Genomic DNA, 22,962 nt, shown 5'->3' on the forward strand with positions numbered 1-22,962 from the left:
CAACTGGCTGGAGTATTCCTGCAAATGCTGTCCAAAAAAGGAACTTTTTCAGGCTGTGGTCTAAATGGCTTTGAAGCATCCATAACCACTTGTGAAGTGTGAAGTGAAGCTCTTTCTTGCACTACCCCCTCACAGAAACACACAGAATCTCTACAGAAAGACTTCACAAATACATTGTTCTTGTTCTTTAGTAGAAGTCAGTATGAACAGAAAGAGAGCCCAGCAGATTGCGGGCCTGCTCCTGTGTGCTCCCCCATTCTGTTTTCATAAGGGCTGACCAGATGCCTGTAGAAGGCCATGTAGGATACAACAGGCCAAGGATGGAATAGGACCTTCCTCCCCACTTGTGTTTTCTGGAAACTGGTTTTCAGGGGCCCACAATAATGAGGACCTAATTTTTCTAGTAGTCACAGGTATTTATTCTTCATGAATTTGCATGAGCCCCCTTTTTAAAGCAGTCTGAGTTTGCAACCATCACCATTATCTTCTAGGGGGAAATTCAACAGTTTAGCTACACAGTGTTTGCAGAAGTGTTATCTTTAATTTGTGGAGAACCCCTCACCATTCAGATTTAGAGGATGATCTACTAATATTCACATTCTTTACACCATGTCTAATTTTATAAATTTCTATCATGTACTACACTTGATCTTAGCCAGAAGGCTAAGAATCAATTTCTGTCATGTCTCCCTCTAAATACTCTTTCCCCCCTAAGTTTAACACCTTCAAATCTTTCCTCAGACAGCCACTTCTTCAGTCCCTTTAATGTTTGGGCCACCCCTTCTCTTTTAAAAGAACTGTAACCGTATAGTCCTCTTCAAACCAAAGCTACAATCTTGTCTTAAGATGGGCAGATGTTCTCCTTTTACTGGACATTATACAGGTCTTATGTTACTTCTGTTCTACAGAGGCAACATGCCTGGATTTGAGGATGTCTTAAAAAGTAATGCAAAAGGGGCACTAAAATCCACTACACCTATGACCTTTGTGATAGGTGGTAAGCTGCATCTTCAGAATAAAATGACCACAGGGAAGCCATGTCAATGTTTCCTGAATCACACTGTCCAAAAAGGCAGAAGATGTATGTTACAGCAAGTTATCAGTAATGAACAGCAAAGGACTGAAATAAAATGTTTGTATTTATTACAGCATTGGGGGGGGGGGGGAGAGAAAGAGGAGAGGGTCTGGATGCATCCCTTTAAAAACCATCCGGAACCAATGAAGACAATAATTTAGCTATCACTTTAATACAACAAAACCTCCCAGTTATCTCTTTTTTTAAAAAAAAACCAAACCAAACAAAAACAGGGTGCTGCATTGATCATGGGGCAAATCTTGGTTTGGTCTGGGGACATAGTATTATTATATTCTTTAAATAGGGTTCTAACTGTGAGACTGACCATTTGCCCACCCTGCCATCATCTTTCTACAGAGGAAATACAGTTAAAATGGCTAAAAAAAGGCAAACATTTTTAATAATTAATTGTACTACCAAAAAAAAAAGCTTCTCAAATCACACAATTTGTGGTTGCTTTTTTTCCTTGTTTTCAGTCAGAATAAAAACAAGCCAATATTTCCCCAAAAGCCCAAAACAAAACAAAACGAAACGAAAAACATTTCATTAAGGGGTGCGGAAAAAAGACATCCCTTTAATAAAACATTATCAACAAATATCGTACACAAACTACAATGTATAATAATTACTTTTCTTTTCCCTCGCTTAATTTTAGAACCAGACTACAAGGTAAGAAAAAACACTGAAACAAGATACAATGTTCTCAAGAATCCGCACAAAGGTAGGTAAATCCAGGGGAAGATAATATTTTACATAATATGAAATACATAGATCAGAAGTGAATTTTTTTTTCTTTTATATAAAACAAAGACCAGCTACAAGGGAGTGTAATGTACAGGAGATCCCAAGACTTGCGAGTTTCACTATACATGGTATGCTTTTCTGTAGTCACCTCTACCCTAAGAAGGTAAGGTTTAATTTTTTTTTTTGAATTTTGTTTTTAATTACAGAGTAGGAGGGAGGGAGGGAGAGAGAGCCTACAGAATAGCAAGTATACATTTTAACAACAATAATTACTTAAAAATATCTCCATCCAGTTCCAGAGCATATACAGTGAAACCCTAATAAGATCACATTGTTTCATTAAAAACCCCAAACAAAAACAAAAAAATGTTAAGAAGGTTTGCGCTCACAGTTTTCGAGTCCAGGTCAAGTTTTTAACGCCTTTTAAAAATTTCTCATGGATTGACACCTCCCAAACTTTTTTTAATTAAAAAAAGAACCCTAACCTTCCACACCCCACCCCAGGAATTTTGACATTTTTAAAATTTTGCAAAAAGGCCATTAAATAACATTTCTTTGTAATTTGAGGAAGGAGGACAGGGGAGGGAGCTAAAACAGTGCATGCCACAGTCACAGATATCAAGATCACAATTAAAATTTGGGAGGGGGGATGTGATCCTACAAGGGGACCAGCTGCATTACAACTTAGAATGAGGCAGAGAAAGTATTTTCCACTTGGATCTTCGGGCCGAAGAAAGTATTGTGCTGTAAAACACCAAACAGAAAGACCAACCAAACAAAAGGAAAGGTGGAGGGACAGGGAAAGTCCTTCTGAACAAAACCCACCAATTTATTTAAAAAAAAAACTGTCCAGTTTTATTAATTTTAATGGCTACAGAGACAACATGAGTTTTCATATCTAGACTAGCTTCCTTGCGTAGCACAGCACAAACATACAACAGGTTTAAAAGAATATTCGAGCAAAGGAGGTTGGGTTTGGGTTCTAGAGGCTTTTCGTTTGTTCCCCCCCCCACAAAAAAATCAACAACAAAAAAAGTGTCATGTACATAGAATAAATCCTTCTGCAGAAGAAGGATCTTGTCATGTCTTGAAATATTTTAAAGATTTGTCCTTCATTGTTTTATGGAATAAAAAGTTCAGCCTTTTTATTGCATGAAACTAAAAATTAGGGGTGGGTCCCCAGCTCTGTATGTCTCCCTGCCAAACACACCTAGCTTCTCTTCTTGCATAATTTCTTGAGATCCTCCAAATGGCAGCCGACTTTTTCTTTATCCTGGAGAAGAGGATGTGGGAGGTGAGGGAGGAGGGAAATCACACACTCATCGTCATGCTGGGAGAATACTGGGTGAGGAGAAAAAGGTGGGGCGGGGATGGCGGTGGGAAGAGAGAGAAACAGAATCACAGAGTAAGAACGAAGCAGTAACAAGACCAAAATGCTAAATGCTGCGGAAGCGGAGGAAATGGGATACAAAAGAGATGTGGGCTTATGAAAACGATAAAGCAACATAATTGGCTTCCATAAATCAGAGAGCTAGAATATGCTAGAAGACTAATTTATCGAGACATAATCATTCCCATTCCATCACCACTGTTCGCCAAGGACTGGGGAGGTGTGTGTGTGGGGGGTGGGTGGGTTGGAATGTGAACACCCAAGAAATATGTAGCAGAACATGGTCTTAACATTTTGAACATTTTCACATGTTCACTTTGGGGATGGATTAGTTTGCTCCTTTTTTCTGGCAACCACATGATATACAGACAGTTTAGAACTAGCCCTTATATTCGCCTACCCACACTTTCTCGTGTCTCTGTCAAGGGCTACTCGGTGTGGGTGTGGGTGCATGATCACTCTGTTTTGGTTCCGTTCTGGCATGTGTGATCACTGGAAATAATCCAAAGTGAGCAGCTTAACTAGTTCAGTGGGAAGAGTGGGAAATAACCCCTTGAGCCCACATTGCAGGACCAAGCCACTTCTCAACAAACTGAAAGCTTCCTCATGCCCCCACCCCTGCAGGGGGATCAGAAAATCCTTTGTTCTTTTAAATCTTTTTCTCTCTCTTCTTCCTTTCCCTTTGAAGAGAGGAATGGACTAAATAGGGTTTTTCTCGAGGTATGGAGTGATTTCCTGGCCCCAAACCAGCTGATTCTTGCATGTGGATGAAAAGATCACCCCCAATGGCATAGTGCACATATTTAACCCCATCCAGCTCAATCCAATTGGGCTGTCCAGGGCCCTTACTACCAGCTGACCATATAAACACCACTGTCAGAATAAATTCTATTCAGATTAAACACACAGAGGAGATCTACTTCTTGGAGTGACTGAATCCTCTTGCATGAACCAATTAAAATCAAGTAGGTATGCTAGTTTCCCACTCCTTTCCTTGATTCTCATGTACATTTTGGCTATAAGTGCCTCAGGACAGTGACCTGTCTTTAGTTTATGCCGCTCTGTAAAATAAGAGGGCAGACTTCATGCTTGAAGCATGTACTTTATAGCTTACTGGCACCCTGAGATCCACAAGAAGCAGAAGATATACATCACATGTTGATTACGGAACAAAATCTTCCTAGCAGCTGCTGAACCTAGGGACTTGAGTCCTAGAGGAGAACTGAACTCACAGTCCTTACACCAGCCATTCACTGCTAATCACCACTGGCCTTCTTCATTACAATTAGTCTAATTTAGGGGAAGGGAAAAGAGTCATTTTGTTGTTACTAATATTGAAAAGAACAGGGAGTCAAGAAATCTTTGCCAATAGATCCAAATCTATCTACTGCTCATCCTGGCTGAAAATACTATGTACATGGGCACTGCAATAATGTGAATGAGAATATTGTCCTATATGCAAAGCATGTGTGTGGAAAACAGCAGAGAACCTACATGCACATTGTCAGAGGTAACAACCCCCCCCCTCTCTCCTCTGTCCCACTCCCACAAATACATTTTGTACAGATGCTGGGAAGCTATGCATACATTTATTTGCTGCTTGCCCTGTGTAATATTGTTTTTGAAATGGCAACAGCACTGCTTCTACTTTTTTTTTTACTTGTTCAAAATGACTCATGGTTTCTTCTTCCATCATATTTCTTTGGAGCCAGTCATCCTCTTGAGGCTGAAATGTTATGTCACGTCATGATAGCCTAGCTGACTTGCTATACTGTGGATCTTTGCCAGTTCACTCAGCTGCAAAATGCGCACTTCCTCTGTATGTGTTTTTCCCAGAGTGCGCACTCCCACTTCACCCCTATTCTCAGCACGCAGGGACAATCTTTTCCCCAGAAAGGAGTCACAAAGCCTAAACAGGCTCTGTGATTCAAGCGCTGTTAGCAGAAAGAGCTGGTGTACGAATGACTCACGTTGTCATTTTGGAAGGAATGGAGGAAGTTGCCTCCCAGTTCACCATCATCTCGTGGAGTGCCTGGAGGATTGCTAATGCCACTTATGTTGTTTGGAGAATTCTGTGATTTAAGACAAAGAAAAAGATACAGACCACATACATTCACACGCAAGAAGTGAGAAGGTGTTCTTCCACTGTGCTGTATGCTAACAACATTGACAAAAATTTCTGTTCCATCAAAAACATGGACAGTTCAGGAATAAAGCCTGAGTGTAGGAGAAAATTACTGTGCTTTACTATTAACTATCCCAAAGAGTTGAGGACAAAAATGCTCTGCCCACCCCCAGCACAACCAGTAGCCAGGAGTCTTCAGGACTTCTCTCTGTCTCCCATAGTCTGCCTGACATTTTACCCACTAAAGCAAGTAGAAAAAGCAGCAGCAACATTCAAGAAACCCAGAAATGGCTTGCAAAAATGCAGACTTACTTTTGGAAGTCCATCTATGTCTCCTGACCCTTGAGAAAGAAAAGTTTAAAAAGTAGGATGTTAGTCAAAAGAATTACATTTCCTGGATTTCAATCAGAGGTGCTTCTCCCTTCTTAACAGGCCTCCTCATTCTGTACCAAAGTGTTTTAATTCCTGTACCATCGTGCAGAAATAAGAGGCTGCTACGCGAAGCCATAGCTAGGCCTTCCAGGAAGCAGCTGGCAGTACATTAGTGAGCGGCAGGTCACAGCTGGGCTAATGCAAACCTCTTAACATTTGCCTCCAGAAAGGGACATGCTGGGGAAGCCTCAGCTGCCATTCCTTTGCATGGAGAACTCCTGGGAGCAGAGCCCAGCTCACCTTCCTGCACAGCACTAGAGTAATGGCCTAATCGAGTTGCTACAGTCTCGGCTCCCTCCTGTGAGCTTCATGACACTGATCAAGATGGAGTACAGCACCTCCACTTCAGCAAGATGTACAAGGCATGCATAGGAGGTTAATGGGTCTTTCTGCTGCTTTAATTAAAACACACACACCACATTTAGGCTCATGCTGCTTCTTCCCCTTTAGCCATCAGGAGGAGTTCCGCAAGCCAGGGGTTAGGAGTGCCTGCTCCCTGGATATATTCTTTGATGTGCTGTGAGTATTTGAAATGGCAAGGTCAACCCAAGGGATTTGTACATTATGGACACAGAATATGACCCAAGCTTCTGGGAGCAAATGGGATTCACAGCACAAAATCAAACTAAACAAACAAACCCAAAACTACACACTGCTTAATAAACAATGCCCCGAGAGGTAGGATTGTCTGCTGCAGGATCTTGCAGCAGCTCAAGATGAAAGCGTTGCCGCTATAACAAAAGCTAGTTGAGTCCGGTGTCAATACCTGGCATCTTAGGGCTGCCGCTCAGGCCCGACTACCTGGTAAAACTAACTGGGGTGTCTATATTGAACCATGTTAAGAAAGAGGATGCCAGGGCACGGATCTTCACAGGAAGAAGTGAGGGTGCACCAAAGTGTGAGGAAGCCTGCCAGAGGTCCTCCACAGGAGGGCTACCTGAAGCTCAGAGCTAACTGAGGCTAGAGGACGTCTTGTTATCTCCAAATTTTGAATCACTAGAGAGCATTTGTTGCTAAAAGTAACAATGAAAGAATGTTCCCAAGCACAGTGTTTTTTAGCCACTAGCTCTCCAGGTATTTTGAACTGCAGTTCATAGAGCTGTCTACTATTGTCCAATGCTGGCTGAGGTTTCTAGGAATGGAAGTCCAAAAAATCTGGACTTCCAATGGTTGAGAACCACTGCCCTAATAAGATATTCTCCTTCCAGATCCTCCAAGGCACTTGGGAGTTTTGATCCAGTCCTTAATGACCTGCAACATATCTTAAACAACTGTTACGAAGACTGTGTGTTGTTGCCCTAATAAAAAAAGCTCCGTATTCCATGTTTATATAAAACAATGTAGTCTGCTAGATTACCAGCAAGGAAATTTTAACAGCTGTTTGTTACTGTTCATTCTATGTCATCTAGTCCCCAAATGGGCAACTTGAGTTACTTGTATTATCAGAGAATTTGTCGATCTCTGTTTACTTACCTAATGAGCCATTCATGTGATGGGGCTCCATCCCACCCATGCCTCCCATTGGGCCATCTGATCCTGGTCCCATTGGGAACTGAGAAATTAACAACAATACAGTAAGTTACGATACATCATCCGTGGTACAAAATATCAACATCTGATTGATTAGCTTGTATACTGGCAGATATAAGCTCCAGGACTCAGATGACACAAATGCTTTGTAAACAAAGGGTTTACAGCCTTCAAGAGGGAACAGCAGTCTGTACAGAAAATCCATCATTCTCCACTCAATACATGCCACCTAAATCAAAATGTGGCAGAACATCCTCTCTATTGAGATACTGGGGTTTAGCAGCACCCCTACGGGCAGCCTCAGTCCTGAGAAGAAATGGTACCAAACGCTGCTCAGTCCAATATAAAGAAAATAGCTAAACTGTGCAGTTACTACCAAGTTAATGATGTGGCATTTATGTTTCCAATGCTGTGTGAAGTCATATATCCAACGATGACGTACATACTCTACATTATTTTATATCCTCCAATGTACAGTATTTTTCAACTCTGCTAGCACCTGGAATAATATCCCACTATCACCTGTACTTGTGGTGTGCACAGTTCTACTGGCTACATTTGGGTATCCCCAGCCTAATGGATGTTAAGCTAGGGACTGAGAAACCTCAGAACTAAAGAGTCCACATTCTGCTAGTATTACAAATCTGGACTTCTGAAATCCCGTCTGCTTCAACTGCTACCGGACACACTCATTATCTCTATGTCTTCTGCTGCTTCTCTATGTATTTTTCTCCCAAGGTTCCTTGATGGTCTTCCATCGAATACTGGCCAGGATCAGATTTTTCAGCTTTGCTTACTCTCCTGCAAAAGCATTTCCCAGCCAATTTTCTGGGCTCCCTTTTTGTTTTCTACAGCCATATGTCTATAGCTCCTGTTACCTTCCGCATCAACAGATTCAATTCCATGAGATATAGATCTTTGCTTCTACCACCAACCCTATTTTGGGTGATGGTGTCTGCTTTATTAACGAAAGTAGTGGTGCTCACTATGGCTCAGCCTGAAGATATTGTCATTGCAATCCACTGAACAAAAAATCTTGATGGTGATGTTCAGCTCTCTTATATTTTTATGGCAAAGCAGCTGCTACAGTATTCTGTTATCCTCCTGACAAAACAGGTACAAGTAAATGCTGAAGCCACTGGTTGGGCTACCTGGGCATCTGCTGAGATTCCCCTTTCCTCCTGCAGGGGGCATCTTGTCAACTGCCATAGCCTTCTGACCCTGCTGCTATTATTACAGTGGTGCCTCGCTAGACAGTTACCCCGCATGACGTTTTTTTCGCTAGACATTGACTTTTTGCGATTGCTATAGCGATTCGCAAAACAGTGATTCCTATGGGGGAATTTTGCTGGACAATGTTTGGTCCCTGCTTCGCAAACCGATTTTCACTAGACAACGATTTTGACAGCTCCCTCCGCGCTTCCAAAAAAGGTGTTTTCAGGACCTAAGCTTCACAAGACAGCAATTTTAAACAGCTGATCGGCAGTTCGCAAAGCGGCTTTCCTATGGCCGATCCCCGCTAGACAACAACGATTCTTCCCCATTGGAATGCATTAAACAGGTTTAAATGCATTCCAATGGGGAAATGCTTTTCGCTAGACAATGATTTCGCTAAACAGCGATTTCAGTGGAACGGATTATCATCATCTAGCGAGGCACCACTGTATTTTAAAGACAGAGCTGGTATGCCTCTCCTCTCTAAGCAAGGCACAAGCAACAAGAACAAGAGATGGAACAACAACATCCTGTGCTCACCTCACCCTCTGCTACTGGGCAAAGACATTCCGGCCTAAGTGGTCCTTAAAACCTGAAACTGAACTATTCCAAATAGGTAACCATAGATGCTTCCCAAAGTCTGGCAGAGAATCTTCTGAAAAGCCTCTTGTAATTAGTTCCAATTAATGATGCAAGTAGGACCAGGGTTTAAGCTGTGTCCCCTTTAATACAACCCTGTTACCCAGCAGTGCATGTGACACAGTCTTGACCAGAGCCACATGAACGCTGCTGTTTTAATAAGCGTAAAAAATTAACAAAGTTGCTGAAGAGTTAATCACTTTTTGATGGTTTGTTTTATTTCTGTTTTGTAACAAATGGCTGAAATCAATTAAACTGCTTTACCCTCAACTGATGAAGTTAATTATGATTTGTTATGGTATCTGATATGTAAATTATTAGAAAGCAGACTTACATTCGACCGACTGCCTCCAGGCGGTACGGGATTAATCATTGTGTAGATGTTGTCACTTGAATTTGTCGAATCTGTAGAACAGTGAAACCCACTAAGTCAGGGTGATTAATTCATTTCTTAATTAAAACAAACTCATGCCACTTGAACTCATTCTTTTGTATTTTATCACCTAAAATTCTCTCTAAGTACCACCATTTTCTGGCTAATTTGTATTTAATGAAGATTCACAAAGTTTTTAATCACAGAAATTCAACTGTGAAAAGAATTCTGCAGCTAACGGAGAATAGTGGAGCTTTCTTGCCAGGAGAGATGTAGAAAGATAATTTCTTAACACGTGTCACTTCACACCTCAGAATTAGCCAACACAATTAGCTTACTACAGGATCTTATGTTTCTTTAACCGAAAGAACTTCCACAGATTATATTTAGCCATTTTATTTTTTTGAAAAAGCAAGAACCTAGATTATTTTTCCCCTTTTTGCTCACAGCAGTGTGAGGTGCACAGTCCTTGCATCAAGCTGCAGAACATAAACATATGCCTAATTTATAAGCTGGACACATTGACAGATTTTTTTTTTTTAAAAAGGGGGAAGACCTGTGCCTATATTACCATATGGATTGTTTTACTATGACCTAGTCTGAAATGTAGGTCAGAGTTCTCATAAAAATGCAGGAGCAGAAAGGCAGTGGTAATATTACACGGTAGCTCCACCCCTGCAGCTGTGGTACACCATGGTTACATGCAGCATGGCTAACTCCCCAGAGCCTCTCCCCATCCTTTTTTTCTTACCACTGACACATACAATGTGTAGTAAATCACCCCTGCAGGCCTGTCAGGAAAATTCACCAGCCACAACACTGATGCTCTCCTCCCCCACGTTCTCCCCTTGTACTATGAGAGAAAGAGATGGGGGAAGGGGATTTTTATACGTCCTCATGGGGTGGGGTGAGGAAGGGGAGAATGCTCACCTCAATGAGCACTGTTTCACAAAGTGGTGTTGAGAAACCACCCTCCACATGTATATTACAAATCAAGCCAGATGGTGGCTAAATTGCCCAGGATGACAAAAATGGCATTCTATGTTTTCTGGCTCAAAATTGGTCAACTGAGAGGGTTTAAAGAGAAGGAAGCCTGGAATAAGTTGGACATGGTGTGTTTGATGGGGTTGTGATTTTTCTAGGGAACTTTTTTCCCCCTTTTTCTTAAAAAAAAAAGACAGAGAGCTGCAAATGTCTATAAATTTCAAAGACAAACAATGCAATTTTTGTCTACTAACATAAAAATAGGGCTTAATCTTTTAAAGTATAACTATTTCATCAAGGAATGAACAGCACAGTTCACATTACTTGATAAGAGGTTGAAGGCTGAAATAAGATGCAAACTGCCTCCAACCAATCCAGTAAGGCAAACTGCATGGATGAATCCTCCTCTAAACCCATTTTGCAGAATATAGCATGCGAAAGACTGGACTGGAGGAATCCCAAGCCGGAATTAAGATTGCTGGAAGAAATGTCAACAACCTCCGATATGCAGATGATACCACTCTGTTGGTAGAAAGTGAGGAGGAATTAAAGAACCTCTTAATGAGGGTGAAAGAGGAGAGCGCCAAAAATGGTCTGAAGTTGAACATCAAAAAAATTAAGGTTATGGCCACTGGTCCCATCACCTTCTGGCAAATGGAAGGGAAATATATGGAGGCAGTGACAGATTTGACTTTCTTGGGTTCCATGATCACTGCAGATGGAGACAGCAGCCACAAAATTAAAAGACGACTGCTTCTTGGGAGGAAAGCGATGACAAACCTCGACAGCATCTTAAAAAGCAGAGACATCACCTTGCCAACAAAGGTCCGCATAATCAAAGCTATGGTTTTTCCAGTAGCAATGTATGGAAGTAAGAGTCGGACCATAAAGAAGGATGACCGCTGAAGAACTGATGCTTTTGAAGTGTGGTGCTGGAGGAGACTCTTGAGAGTCGCCTGGACTGCAAGGAGAACAAACCTATCCATTTTAAAGGAAATCAACCCAGAGTGCTCACTGGAAGGACAGATCCTGAAGCTGAAGCTCCAATATTTTGGCCATCTCATGAAAAGAGAAGACTCCCTGGAAAAGACTCAGATGTTGGGAAAGGGTGAGGACAAGAGGAGAAGGGGATGACAGAGGACGAGATGGTCGGGCAGTGTCACCGAAGCTACCAACATGAATTTGACCAAACTCCTGGAAGAAGTGAAAACAGGAGGGCCTGGCGTGCTATGGTTCATGGGGTCACAAAGAGTTGGACACGACTTAACAACAAAATTGGGAAGTTCCCCCCATTCTTTAAAAGCCCCACAGAATTCAAACCATCAGCACAGGGGTGGAAATGACCGAAAAGCAGGCTGAAAACAACATTTCTTTCAAAAGAGTGAGTTTGGCTATGGACTGTGTGCCATCTCTTTGAAAGAAAACAGCTCACCAGCAGTAAGCAATGTTTTATTCTGCTACTGAAATAAAATAAAAAAACAAAACAAACAATAACAACAACACACACCCATTCCCGGACTCTCCATTTAAAAAGGAGAAGAAAGTTAATGCTGCCTTTTTATCCCTCACTTACCTGCAGGGCTAGGCATGATGGGTGTTCCAGGAGGACCTCCGCCACCAGGGGGCCCCTGTTGACAAGATTAAATACACATCAGGAGCCACTGTGATAACATAACCTGCAATAGGTCAGCCAGATCCTGCTGCTGTCAGCAACAATGTCTCACCTTGGTATTCAGCCAAGCATTAATCTCCTGCTAAAACCTTTGATGCACTCTTGTAGCCAAAGTGCAATTTCTTTGTTTAAGCCTCAGGAAAAATGAAGGTTTTACTGAGAGGGAGTGGGGGGGCATCTGTGTGAGATGCACAGCCCAAGTCTATCTGCCAGGATAGTAATGGGCCATTCTTTCTATCACCTTCATATCTGCCAAAGCTGCAAACAGAAATGCTCTACTTAAATGTGTTAATGTGCTGATTATATTCCAGACCCTCTAGAATAAGAACACACAGCACTCTCCAATTCATTGGCTGCATTTATGAATATAGTTACCTCTCCAAAGTTCAGAGCATGTTTTCAAGATCGCTTAAAACACAGCACCATAAACTGTTACCATCACTGCATCATTCACACAAAATAAAAGCCGGGCTTCCTTCCTACACCACCACGAACACACTAATCTTATCTGACTTTGGAACCCACCTAAAGCAGGGTCAAATCCAGCTACTGCCTGCATGGGAGGCCATCATGGAATATGACAGATCTCCAGATAAAGCTACAAAACGGTCCTACCTGAAACCCCAGAGAGCTACTGCTGCCACTCTCAGTTGAAAATATTAGACTAGAAGGAACAAGGGTCTGACAAGGCAGCTTCTTATGTTTCTAATTACATATGTGGTTCAGGCATTGCAAGAATTCTTGCCTTAGCCTAGAAACAGATGACATGGAAGAATCCTACACTGCGACCACTTGCGTTCTGAGCACAACCTACAATCCATAATTGAACATGCAAATACCACAATATCTAATCATTCCACATACTGGCACATTATGGTAATAAAAAAGGTATGAACTTACCACATATGTACCAGGTGATGAAGAGGAGTATGGAATCTGTAAGTAGATCAGAGTGGAGGTATCATTTTGTGAAAGATACGTGTTTCATGGGGGAAGGAGAGACCCTTCAGGTAACAACCACTCTGCTCAAGAGCTTACAAAACTAAATTCCCAGTTGCAGAAAGTTTGTTACCTGTTATCTGGGAGACTGAGGCAACATATATACACCCATATATTGCATCTGCCAGATATACTGTTTTAGGAGAAAAAGTAAAGTAAAACATTCAAGTGATAAGGCATTCTAAAATCTGACACTTACTGAGTTAGCGCTGTTGGGATTGGGCCATGGTCTACCGGCTCCTGGACCCCTAGAGTTTGGGAGAAAACACATCTTTAGCATGATCAAACAGAAGTGTAGAACCAAATGTTAACTGCTGAGTAAAAATGTATTTATTCCTGGAATTTGAATCCAGAAAACATCAGACAAAAGCAAACAGCATGGAAGGTTCCTTACATGTTAATCCCAGGCATGCCAGGCCCTAGAGAGTTGGGTGGAGGTCTCATTCCGCCGCCATAGTTCTGCAATGATAACCAAGGATCAGTCTACCATAACGAGAAGGGAAACCGGAGAAGAAAAGAGAAAGGAAAAAAAACAAACAAAAACGAGAGGGTTAGTTTGTGAAAATGAACTTTAATTAAAAAAAGAGATGATGATAATGAACACACAGGCAAAACTAGCAACTTCAAAAAAGTAAAACAGGGTGGTGAAATCTTTCAGCTTGCTCTTTGATAGGAAAAGGTGGGTGTGGGAATCTTAGAAGCCACCAAGTTTCTGTATCATGGTAAAAATATACTAGAAATGCCCAAACAGGCATTCTTATACTGGCCAATGTATACCAGTAAGTGAGTAACCATACCTGGAGAGTATATAAGATAGTTACCTCAAAAAATAATACTATATATAAAAAATGAACAAACAAACAAAATAGTTTTCTACTGCTATATGTAAGTAAAGAAGGAATAGAAATTAAATAATTAGTTACTTGTGGGGAGTGGGGCTGCAAGGGAAGAAGCAGAAAAAAACTAGGTGGGGAAGAAGGAGATGGGGAGAAGAGAGAGAACTGTTTGAAGGAAAACAGGGCAATGGAAAAGTGACAGGGTGCACAGAAGAAGGGACAGCAACAGCACAAAGGTTTGCATCAGCCTTCTAAAGAAAGAGTATTTCGTACTTTCAGACATCTCTCTTGAACAAAACAAATCAACAATATCAGTCTAGAATTTCAGAAAATGCATTTTTAAAGACACATATGACAGAGAAACAACAATTCCAAAAACAACAGCAATATTGCTTTGTCACTAACTTGATGATCAATATAAATCAAAGTTATAGCAGCCCCATATCTAGTTATCCCCCCCCCCCAACAAAATTGATTCAGGATAAATGAGGTATTACAATTCCAGGTCTCAACTGGTTCTTTAAAAAGAGGTCCACTCTTAAACTGCACAAAAGCAAAAACAAAAGCTTCTGTTTTGATACAAATTGGTTCTTCCTTGAAAACATGGTGAATAATGGTTATAAATAGTTCAAATGCTGTTTTATAAACTAGGCTTTTGACCATGATCAAATAAGTATCCTTGCATAAAGAGAATACCATTGTCATTTTGTACCAAACAGCTCTCAGCTCTTTGCATGGGGCACTTCCCCCATACAGCTATCCTCTCTGAAGGCAACCACAGCTGCATGTATGGAGTAAATAAAGTCCATGCCCACGGAGGTAAATAGCCTGCTTGGCTGAATGCTAAACATCTTTTATTTTTATTTATTTATTTTATTGGATTTCTACCCTGCCCAAAGGTCTACTGTGGGCGGCATTACAAATTTAAAAACAGTTAAACCAATAAACATGCACTATAAATCCAAGATGGTAAGGTGTGAATTTTAGATACAGAAGGAGGGAAAGCCTGCCCAAATAGCCAGGTCTTGAGTTTGCTTCTGAAGACACCCAGAGAGGGAGTCAGGTGGATCTCCACTGTCAAGATGTTCCAAAGGTGAGGGGCCACTGCAGAGAAGGCCCAGTTCCTTGTTCTTTCCTTCCGGACCTCCCTCGGTGTTAGGTCCCTCAGCTGCCCGGCCTGGCTGGAACGAGTGAGTCTGGAAGAAGGCGCTCTGCCAGATATCGAGATCCTAAGCTGTTTAGGCCTTTATATGGAATCGCAAGAACTTTGAAATCAATATGGAAACGGATGGGCAGCCAATGCAAGGCGGCCAGCGTGGGGGAAATATGTTGGTACTTTTTTACCCATGTAACAAGTCTGGCTGCCGCATTTTGTACCATCTGAGGTTTCTGCATCAGTCTCAAAGGCAGCCCCATGTAGAGCACATTACAGTAGTCTAATCTTGAGACTACGAGCGCATGGACCAACATAGTGAGTGCCCCCACATCAAGATAGGGACGCAGCTGGGCAATCCACCGAAGGTGGAAATGTGCAGAACAGATCGCTGACGACACCTGGGTCTCCATGGTGAGCGCCGGGTCCAGATGTACACCCAAGCTGCAAACCTCACTCTTGGTGGTAAGAGTCACACACCCCCAAAGAAAAGGGAGTTTCCCAGCCCATTGATGTCCTGGGGCACCCACACAAAGAACCTCCATCTTGCCCGGATTCAGCCTCAGTCCATTCACCTGCATCCATCTTGAACGGACGCCATCTCTTTTTAACAGTCGCCAAAAACCTCAACTGACTGTTTATCTCAGATAAGAAGTGGAGCCACTCTTTCTTCAGTGGTCCATTATAAAACATTTCAATTCTACGTATCTTACTGGCTAGGAACAGAGATTGACATCAATGGCTCCCAATCCTGACTCCTCAGATATTCTTGGACTAAAACTCCCAGAAGCCTTCACCACTAGGTGTGCTGGCTAGGATTTCTGAGAGCTGTACTCCACGAACCTCTGGGGACCCACAGTTGGGAACTACTGATCTACGTCATTTGGAAGAAGCAGCAATGCCAAAAAAGCAAAAGCATTTTCTTCTAACTCTTTACCCCTAACACAGGAAACAAGAGATAGGTCACTGAGAAGGGTAGTACATACGGAAGAACCATCTCACAATATGAAATTATTATTGCAAGTATGCGACTTAACAGAGATGGTGAGCACCTGGTTTGTCGCAGATGTACAGCACATTCAGAACTTTTGAGGCATTCTTTATTTAGCTGACACAACTGTAACAGATGCAAGCTGTTGTAATAATGCATGGGATATTATTAACAGCTTTGTACCCATTATGAACAGTTACCAGACCATTAAAAAAAAAGATAACAGTTACCGGAACCTAAGCTTGCCTGGAACAATTATGATGCACACAACTTCTTTTGTTTCCTAGAGGTGTATGGCTTCAAATGGGGTTTCTAATGGACACATTTTTACTTAGCACCAGAATCAAGAAGTTCAAGGACTCTTCAAATGCTTGAAAGATTGTGATAAAGAGAAGGGGCAGGAATGATCTGTTCTCAGTCATCCAAGAGTGCAGGGCACATTATAATGGGCTCAAATTATAGGAAACCAGATTTCGATTGAATATCAGGAAAAACTTCACAACTGTAAGAGAAGTACAACAATGGAACCAGTCACCTCAAGAGCAGGTGAGCGCTCCAATGCTAGAGGCATTCAAGAGAAAATTAGGCAACCATCTATCATATACACTTTGATTTGGATTCCTGCATTGAGCAGGAGGTTGGACTTGATGCTTGTACAGGATCTTTCCAATTCTACTATTCTATAATTTTTTTTTTCACATGGCAGACTCCCTGCTGTATTGCTATAATCAGAACAAACTAAAACTTTTAAGGTGATGCAGAAGACTTAAGTGTGGTCTCAGGGTGTACCCATCTCCATTACTATCTTAGAAACAATGCATTTATAGAGTAGACAAGCTTTTAGAGGACTGCTGTTCATAACATCAAATTACAGGTAACTTGCTATGTAAACTACTCACTTTGTCAATAGCTCAGTGTGTTCCTGTACTTGCCTACACTGCCTGCCCAGCAACTGTCAGCAGACTGACCACTTGCCCATCCTTATAGTTGCTGAATCTAAGTTTAATCTGATAGCACCAGCTCAGCCAAGAATAAGATCTGACTTTATCACAGACAACAACCTAGGAAGTATTTTAGTCTGTTTCAATTCAACTACCCAAATCTGTGCTTAGTCCTCTAGAATGTGACTCCAAGGACTCTCACTCATAGTGATGATGGGTAAAGAGTTGCCTCCTGGTTATCTACTCCAGTGTATATATGCAATTATGAGGGGAAGATCTTTGGTATTAATTCATGTGCTGATGACAATTTTAGCACAACAAGGCAAGGACAGCTATTTCAATTTGTCAGCTTTCAGGAAACAGCAATGATAAGAAAAGCAGGATTGCAAGGGAGGGTCCATGGAGAAGTGTCAAGCCTCTGAAAAAAGAGATTAGCATTCCTCAATACTATCACTCAGCAGTACAACAAACCGATGAACATCCTTCATTTCAATCACCTGATACAACCAAGGAAAATATGAGTGGGTGAAAGGCCAGAGGAGATCCTGTACTTCTCTTTATCAAAAGACCCACACCTTTCCTTGTTGGTTTACTGTACAATTTTGTGAAATGTTGGCCTTTCTCCAACCAGTGCCCTCAGACTACAACTAACTAACACAACTGTAATTTTTACTAAGACATCGGGAAGATGTTGAGGAATGGTGGCTCAGAAAACCAGTCCCAACAAAATGGTAGATCCACAAATAGTCATATGAGAACATTTAACAAGGTATCTACAACTGAGGACTCTTCAGGGATCCTACAAATCGTCATGTTTTTGAGTCTTTTTTAAAACACTGAATCACAATTGTATAAAGCAAGGATGGGCAATGACTGACTCATGGCATGAATCTGAGAAATACAAGTACGGCTTCAGTCCTCCCACCACTCCTTTTCTCCTGTATTAATCCTGTAAGATGTAGAATAAAGCACAGAAGTCAGAAAGAGCCTCTGTTGTGCAGCCAGGGAAAAGCCTTTAATGAGCCACTGAATGGTTGTGTGCCCGTGGCACAAAGAATGAGGGGGCATGAACTAAGCATGGAATAAAAGTAACGTGGATAGCATCCAATTTAATTACTAAAATTATTTACTGAAACGTATACATTGTCTGAACCTGCATTCCCCCCCCCCGCCACCACCCCAATATTCTGCATAAAGTTTGTCACCTCGAGCCAGCAGATTCTTTCCTGACAAGATCACAATTACAGGGAAGTCTGGTCATTTGAGCTGAAGAGCTAAGATGAAAGATGGTGGGCATGTGGGCAGATGAAGGACGTGATATAAGAATGTTCACTTTTGAAGCCATAAGTAGATTTTGGAAGGTGGGATTTTTCCAGACACATGTAAACACACTAATGTAAAATGCATTACCACTAATGGAGGAGAGAAGAGGGGTTTGGGAGAAATGGAAGTGCTCCTGGCTCTTCAAGCCCCTGGAGGCTGCTTTTATGATGTTTTGCTTGCTAACTTCATAGAGCAGCAAAGCTATTACTTGGCACTGGACAGGGAAAGAAATGCTCTGCCCAGGTTTTACCTGTGGACCCGGGCCCATGGGTCCCATTCCTCGTGGAGGATTCATCCTTTGCATTGGTCCTCCCATGTTGGGATGCCCTAGTGAGAGAAGAGAAAGAAATGTGTTGTATTAATCCAGAAGAGTAATACTGTACACCTGATGAGAGGAAGGCCAAACCAGGGGAACCTCTGCAACAACCCTGAACAATATTTACCTTGTTGTCGTGTGGGGTCCATTGAGTTGGGCAGCAAGGGCTGTGTACCAGGAACACCCCCTGGAGGCTAGGAAAAAAGGAGATATATTTGGGGAAATGAAATATTCAGAAATGCACAGAAAGAGCCCAGTTGTCGCTTTCCCATACTTGCTGCAATCATTACAATAATTAAAAAAGAGAGAATAGTGGATAGAAGGCCATTGCTCTTCAACGGTGGCAGAGTTATATTCAAAAGTATTAGATTGCCATGGCATTTATTTACTACATTTATTAAAAGCCTCATAAAATACATTGTTTAGAAAACGTACATTTATTTTATTTCATTTATATATACTACCTTTCTCCCGATTAAGGGATACAAGGCAGCTCTCAAGTTATTAAAAAGCACACGGAGTAAAACCACAATCACTACACTGAAAATCAAACACGTAGCAATATTGAAACAATTTGTTCAAAGTGTTAAAACTCCTGAAAAACACACATGAAATAAAATTAGTTCCCAGCACAGAATCACCAACTGCCCAATTAGTTAAAAGCCTGTCTGGACAAGAGTGTCTTCCCCTGTCATTGGAAGGACAAAGGGGAGGGGGGGCCCCCCAACCTAGCTTCCTGAGGGAGGGCATCTCACCACCTGGGGTCAGCCACAGAAAGGGCTCTACATTCCCACCAGACATGCTTGTCAAGGGGATGGGACTGAGAGAAGATCTGAAGAGCTCTCATACAGAGAGACATGGTCCATCAGAAAGCCTAGATCCAAACTGAATAGGTTATTACCACCACTTTGAATTGGGCCTGGAAACAGACCAGCAGCCGGAGAAGCTATTGTAACAGGGGGAATAGAGACTTCAGCTGCAGCATTTGGAACCAGCTGATGTTTCTGAGTCTGTATCCAGGGGCAGCTCTACACAGAGCGTATTGCAGTAACCCAAGTGGGATGTAACTAATCCACAGATCACTGTAGCCGAATTAGGCATCTCCTGGATGGAGGCGTAGCTGGCATATCAGCTCTAGCTGTGCAAATGAACTTCTGGCTACCACAGAGACCGGAGCATGCAGGCTCAGGGATGCGTCCAGGAGTAGAACACGATCATGTGCCATGTAAGGCTCTCCAGGGTAGGACTCGGTGGTGGAAGAACAGTATTCAGGCTTTCTCTGCCTTTTGATTCTTCTCTAGAAATTCACCCTCCCCCCCCCCCCGGCTATTCTAAGCCCAGTTTACTTCAAGGCAATAGAACAAGTACTTGGGAAGGGGATGATTCCCACTGGGGAAGGGGGTGATTTAAAAAAGGGAGACGAGTAGACGTGGTCTAGAGGGGCGGGGTAAAAATCCAATAAATAAATAAAATAAATAAAATGAATTGTAAGGAACAACCAGCATGTAAAGCAGCTGATCCTCTTCTTCTTCCCATGTATTAATTTTTATTTCAGAAAAAGGAACCACTGGTGAACAGAACCTCCCCTTCATTAGGATTCAGCTACAGGTTTGCTTATTTTTGCCTCCATACAACTAATTACCATATTTTGACAGTGGTCAAGCACCTGCACATCCTCACTTAGTGAGGGTGGTAAAGACAGGCAGAAGAAACGAGGTGTCCTCACAGCCTATGGATGGCACCCAACCGCAAAACTCCTGATAATCTCACTAAAGGTATCATACCAGTTGCTGAGAGCTGGTGGAATATAAAGTCCTGACAGTATAGCACTAGGGGATCTCCCAGTTCTGCAAGGTTGCCTCTAGATCCTCCATTAGAAATAGCCAAGTTGTACTTGTGCAAGGATGCCCTGCATACTTCCTTGTGTAAGCTGTGCAAAACATTCATACTATGGTCACTGCATGAGTGGTAGGATAGAAGGGCCACAGTTGTCCAGCCCTGCTGTGAAGTCACAGTAAAACAGCTGAGCGAGTTTTGTCACCTATTTGACTACACTTTGATGTAAGATATTCTTACTTTGATTGCTATTTTTCTTTCTTGTGTTGTTGTTACTTAATTATAATCAACTGTGCACTCCAAGAACCACTGATGCTCCAAAGATCAGTGAAAAGTGTCAGAAAAATTGTTCCATTTGAGTTTATTTTTTTTAACGATTCTCCCATAAGAAATTGAAAATATTGGAAGGGCAGAAATTGAAAACATGAAGTCATACTTGCTACAGAAACACCTGTGCTGAAGAGAAGTACATTACAGATGGGAGGCCATAGGCTACACAGACATTGTGGCCAAGGCACTTTGGACCAGCTGAAGTTTCTGGGTTTTTAGAAGGAATGCCACGATGTAAAGCAACAGGCATTAAATGGTGAAGCACCACAGGTACTGTATTACTGATGGAATACCAATGATGTCTGAAGAGCATAATTAGATATTCATACTACAAAGACCTCTGCGATCTGTTTCCACTCATTCATGTCTCACAACTGGCTTTGAAGACTACCAGTCTTTTAATATCCTGTTATAGGATGCATAATTTGGGTATTTAGCTACATTCCAACCCTCAGACACTACTTGGATCCTAGTCTAAAATAGTCAACAATATTCACGGGAAGAAAGTTTCCCAAAGTTGTCTCTCCCTTCCAACTACTTGTGCTCCATAACAACCCCTCTCCAGAGAATCAGCGGGCCTTCCTGAGACAGGTGGGACTTCCACATTATTCAGGACAATTCTGTTCTACCCTCACCATTTATTGTTCCTGATCTCATGGGGACTGGGGTGGGGGCAGGTGGCTTCCCTAAAATAACATTTCTTCCCATGAACCTCTGAAAATCTGGGCCACTGTTACAAATTGTTTTAATATGCTGTATAGGCATGGGACTATATAGCAGAAATTTTTGCTCTTGCTAAACAAGGAGATTTGGAGTTTTGCATAAGGTCTGACTACAGCAGCATTGCAACATATTACAGTATTAAGATAAAACACATTAAGATTCAACAAGAAACACAAACAAAACAAAAGCAAAAAAATAAACAACAACCTCAAAGCACTGTGGCACCTTAAAGACTGCTATATTTTAATACAAACTTTTGAGGAACATTGTCTACTTCTTCAGACAGGTGTGTTAGAGTACGGAATTTATTAAAACTGCTGCCTTACTGATATTGGTGTAAAAAAATGAGGATGTGTTAAGTGATACATGGTTGTTTGCCTTGCTGAGGGTCTCTGGCAAAGAATGTTTTGAAGAACCACAAAAAATGTGCACATACTGTTTGGTTGGAGCACCAAAGCAGGGCAGAAAATATGTGTACTACTGGCAACAGTGGCTTTATTACTCTCCTAATTCATCTATCATCTATTCTATGTTTCTTTAAAAAAAAGCTACTAGCTGCACACAGCCTGATTTAAATCTATAAAGATCTAAACAGCTTGGGTCCAAGCTATCTAAAAGACCACATCTCCCTCTATGAGCCTGTGTGGTTGAAGTAAGATAATCAGGGAAGACCTTTCTCTTGGTTCCACCACCCTCTGGTGGGGACACAGGAGAGGGCCTTCTCTGTTGCTGCTCTCAGACTCTGGAACTGCCTCCCATTGGTTTGCTGTCCTTCTGCAAGCAAAGACCTTTCTAAGGAGAAAGGCTGGGTGAAAATATTTTCAACAAATAAATAATCAAATTAATAAAAACACACATGGGCAATCATAGTTGCCCATTCCTGACTTTGGATCTTCAGAGGCTGCAGCATTGCTGATGCTGGACAGATGTAGATTTAATCAGCCCTGGAACATAAAACTAGTGGGACTACATGTAATGACAAAATGTAACACACATATTTATTTAAAGAGTGGAATGCACAGATTTGTGGAATGGTTGTGTTTCATGGTAATCTCTTCCAGATTTTTGTTTACAAGACTGACATCTCTACAATTCACACCAACATTAAAATATTTAGGTAAAAATAAAAATAGATCTCAAAATCATGTGGTACAAAAAGATGTCATCAATCTTCTAGACTTTTGGGTCCTCTAAGATAGCGGTTCCCAACCTTTTTGGGACCGGAGACCAGTGAGCCTCTGAGGAAGGTGAGGCACCCCCCACACTCATGCATGGCCTCTTGGGCACATGCGTGTGCGCTCTTGGGCATATGCACGAAGTGGTGGGGCAGCATGC

The 22,962-nt window shown here is 41.8% G+C and overlaps 1 protein-coding gene across 8 annotated transcripts in view; it reads right to left on the reverse strand.

The window, feature by feature from the left end:
* Nucleotides 1–1,121: 1,121 nt before the first annotated feature.
* Nucleotides 1,122–22,962, reverse strand: part of SSBP3 (single stranded DNA binding protein 3) — a 207,454-nt gene continuing 185,613 nt past the window's right edge. For 4 of the 8 annotated variants that reach the window (XM_078392903.1, XM_072997656.2, XM_020799627.3 and 1 more), the window contains 11 exons: nt 18,866–18,932; nt 18,673–18,749; nt 13,573–13,661; nt 13,378–13,426; nt 13,080–13,115; nt 12,081–12,135; nt 9,485–9,555; nt 7,240–7,318; nt 5,647–5,675; nt 5,180–5,281; nt 1,122–3,160 (listed from right to left, as the gene is read on the reverse strand). In XM_078392903.1, the coding sequence (XP_078249029.1) occupies nt 3,131–3,160; nt 5,180–5,281; nt 5,647–5,675; nt 7,240–7,318; nt 9,485–9,555; nt 12,081–12,135; nt 13,080–13,115; nt 13,378–13,426; nt 13,573–13,661; nt 18,673–18,749; nt 18,866–18,932 (684 nt within the window). In that variant the 3' untranslated portion in view covers nt 1,122–3,130. The remainder of the gene's footprint in view (nt 3,161–5,179; nt 5,282–5,646; nt 5,676–7,239; nt 7,319–9,484; nt 9,556–12,080; nt 12,136–13,079; nt 13,116–13,377; nt 13,427–13,572; nt 13,662–18,672; nt 18,750–18,865; nt 18,933–22,962) is intronic. The other 4 variants (XM_078392904.1, XM_072997657.2, XM_020799628.3 and 1 more) reach the window with 1 other exon arrangement.

The sequence above is a fragment of the Pogona vitticeps genome, chromosome 4 (assembly GCF_051106095.1).
Source record: "Pogona vitticeps strain Pit_001003342236 chromosome 4, PviZW2.1, whole genome shotgun sequence".
NCBI classification, from domain to species: Eukaryota; Metazoa; Chordata; class Lepidosauria; order Squamata; family Agamidae; genus Pogona; species Pogona vitticeps.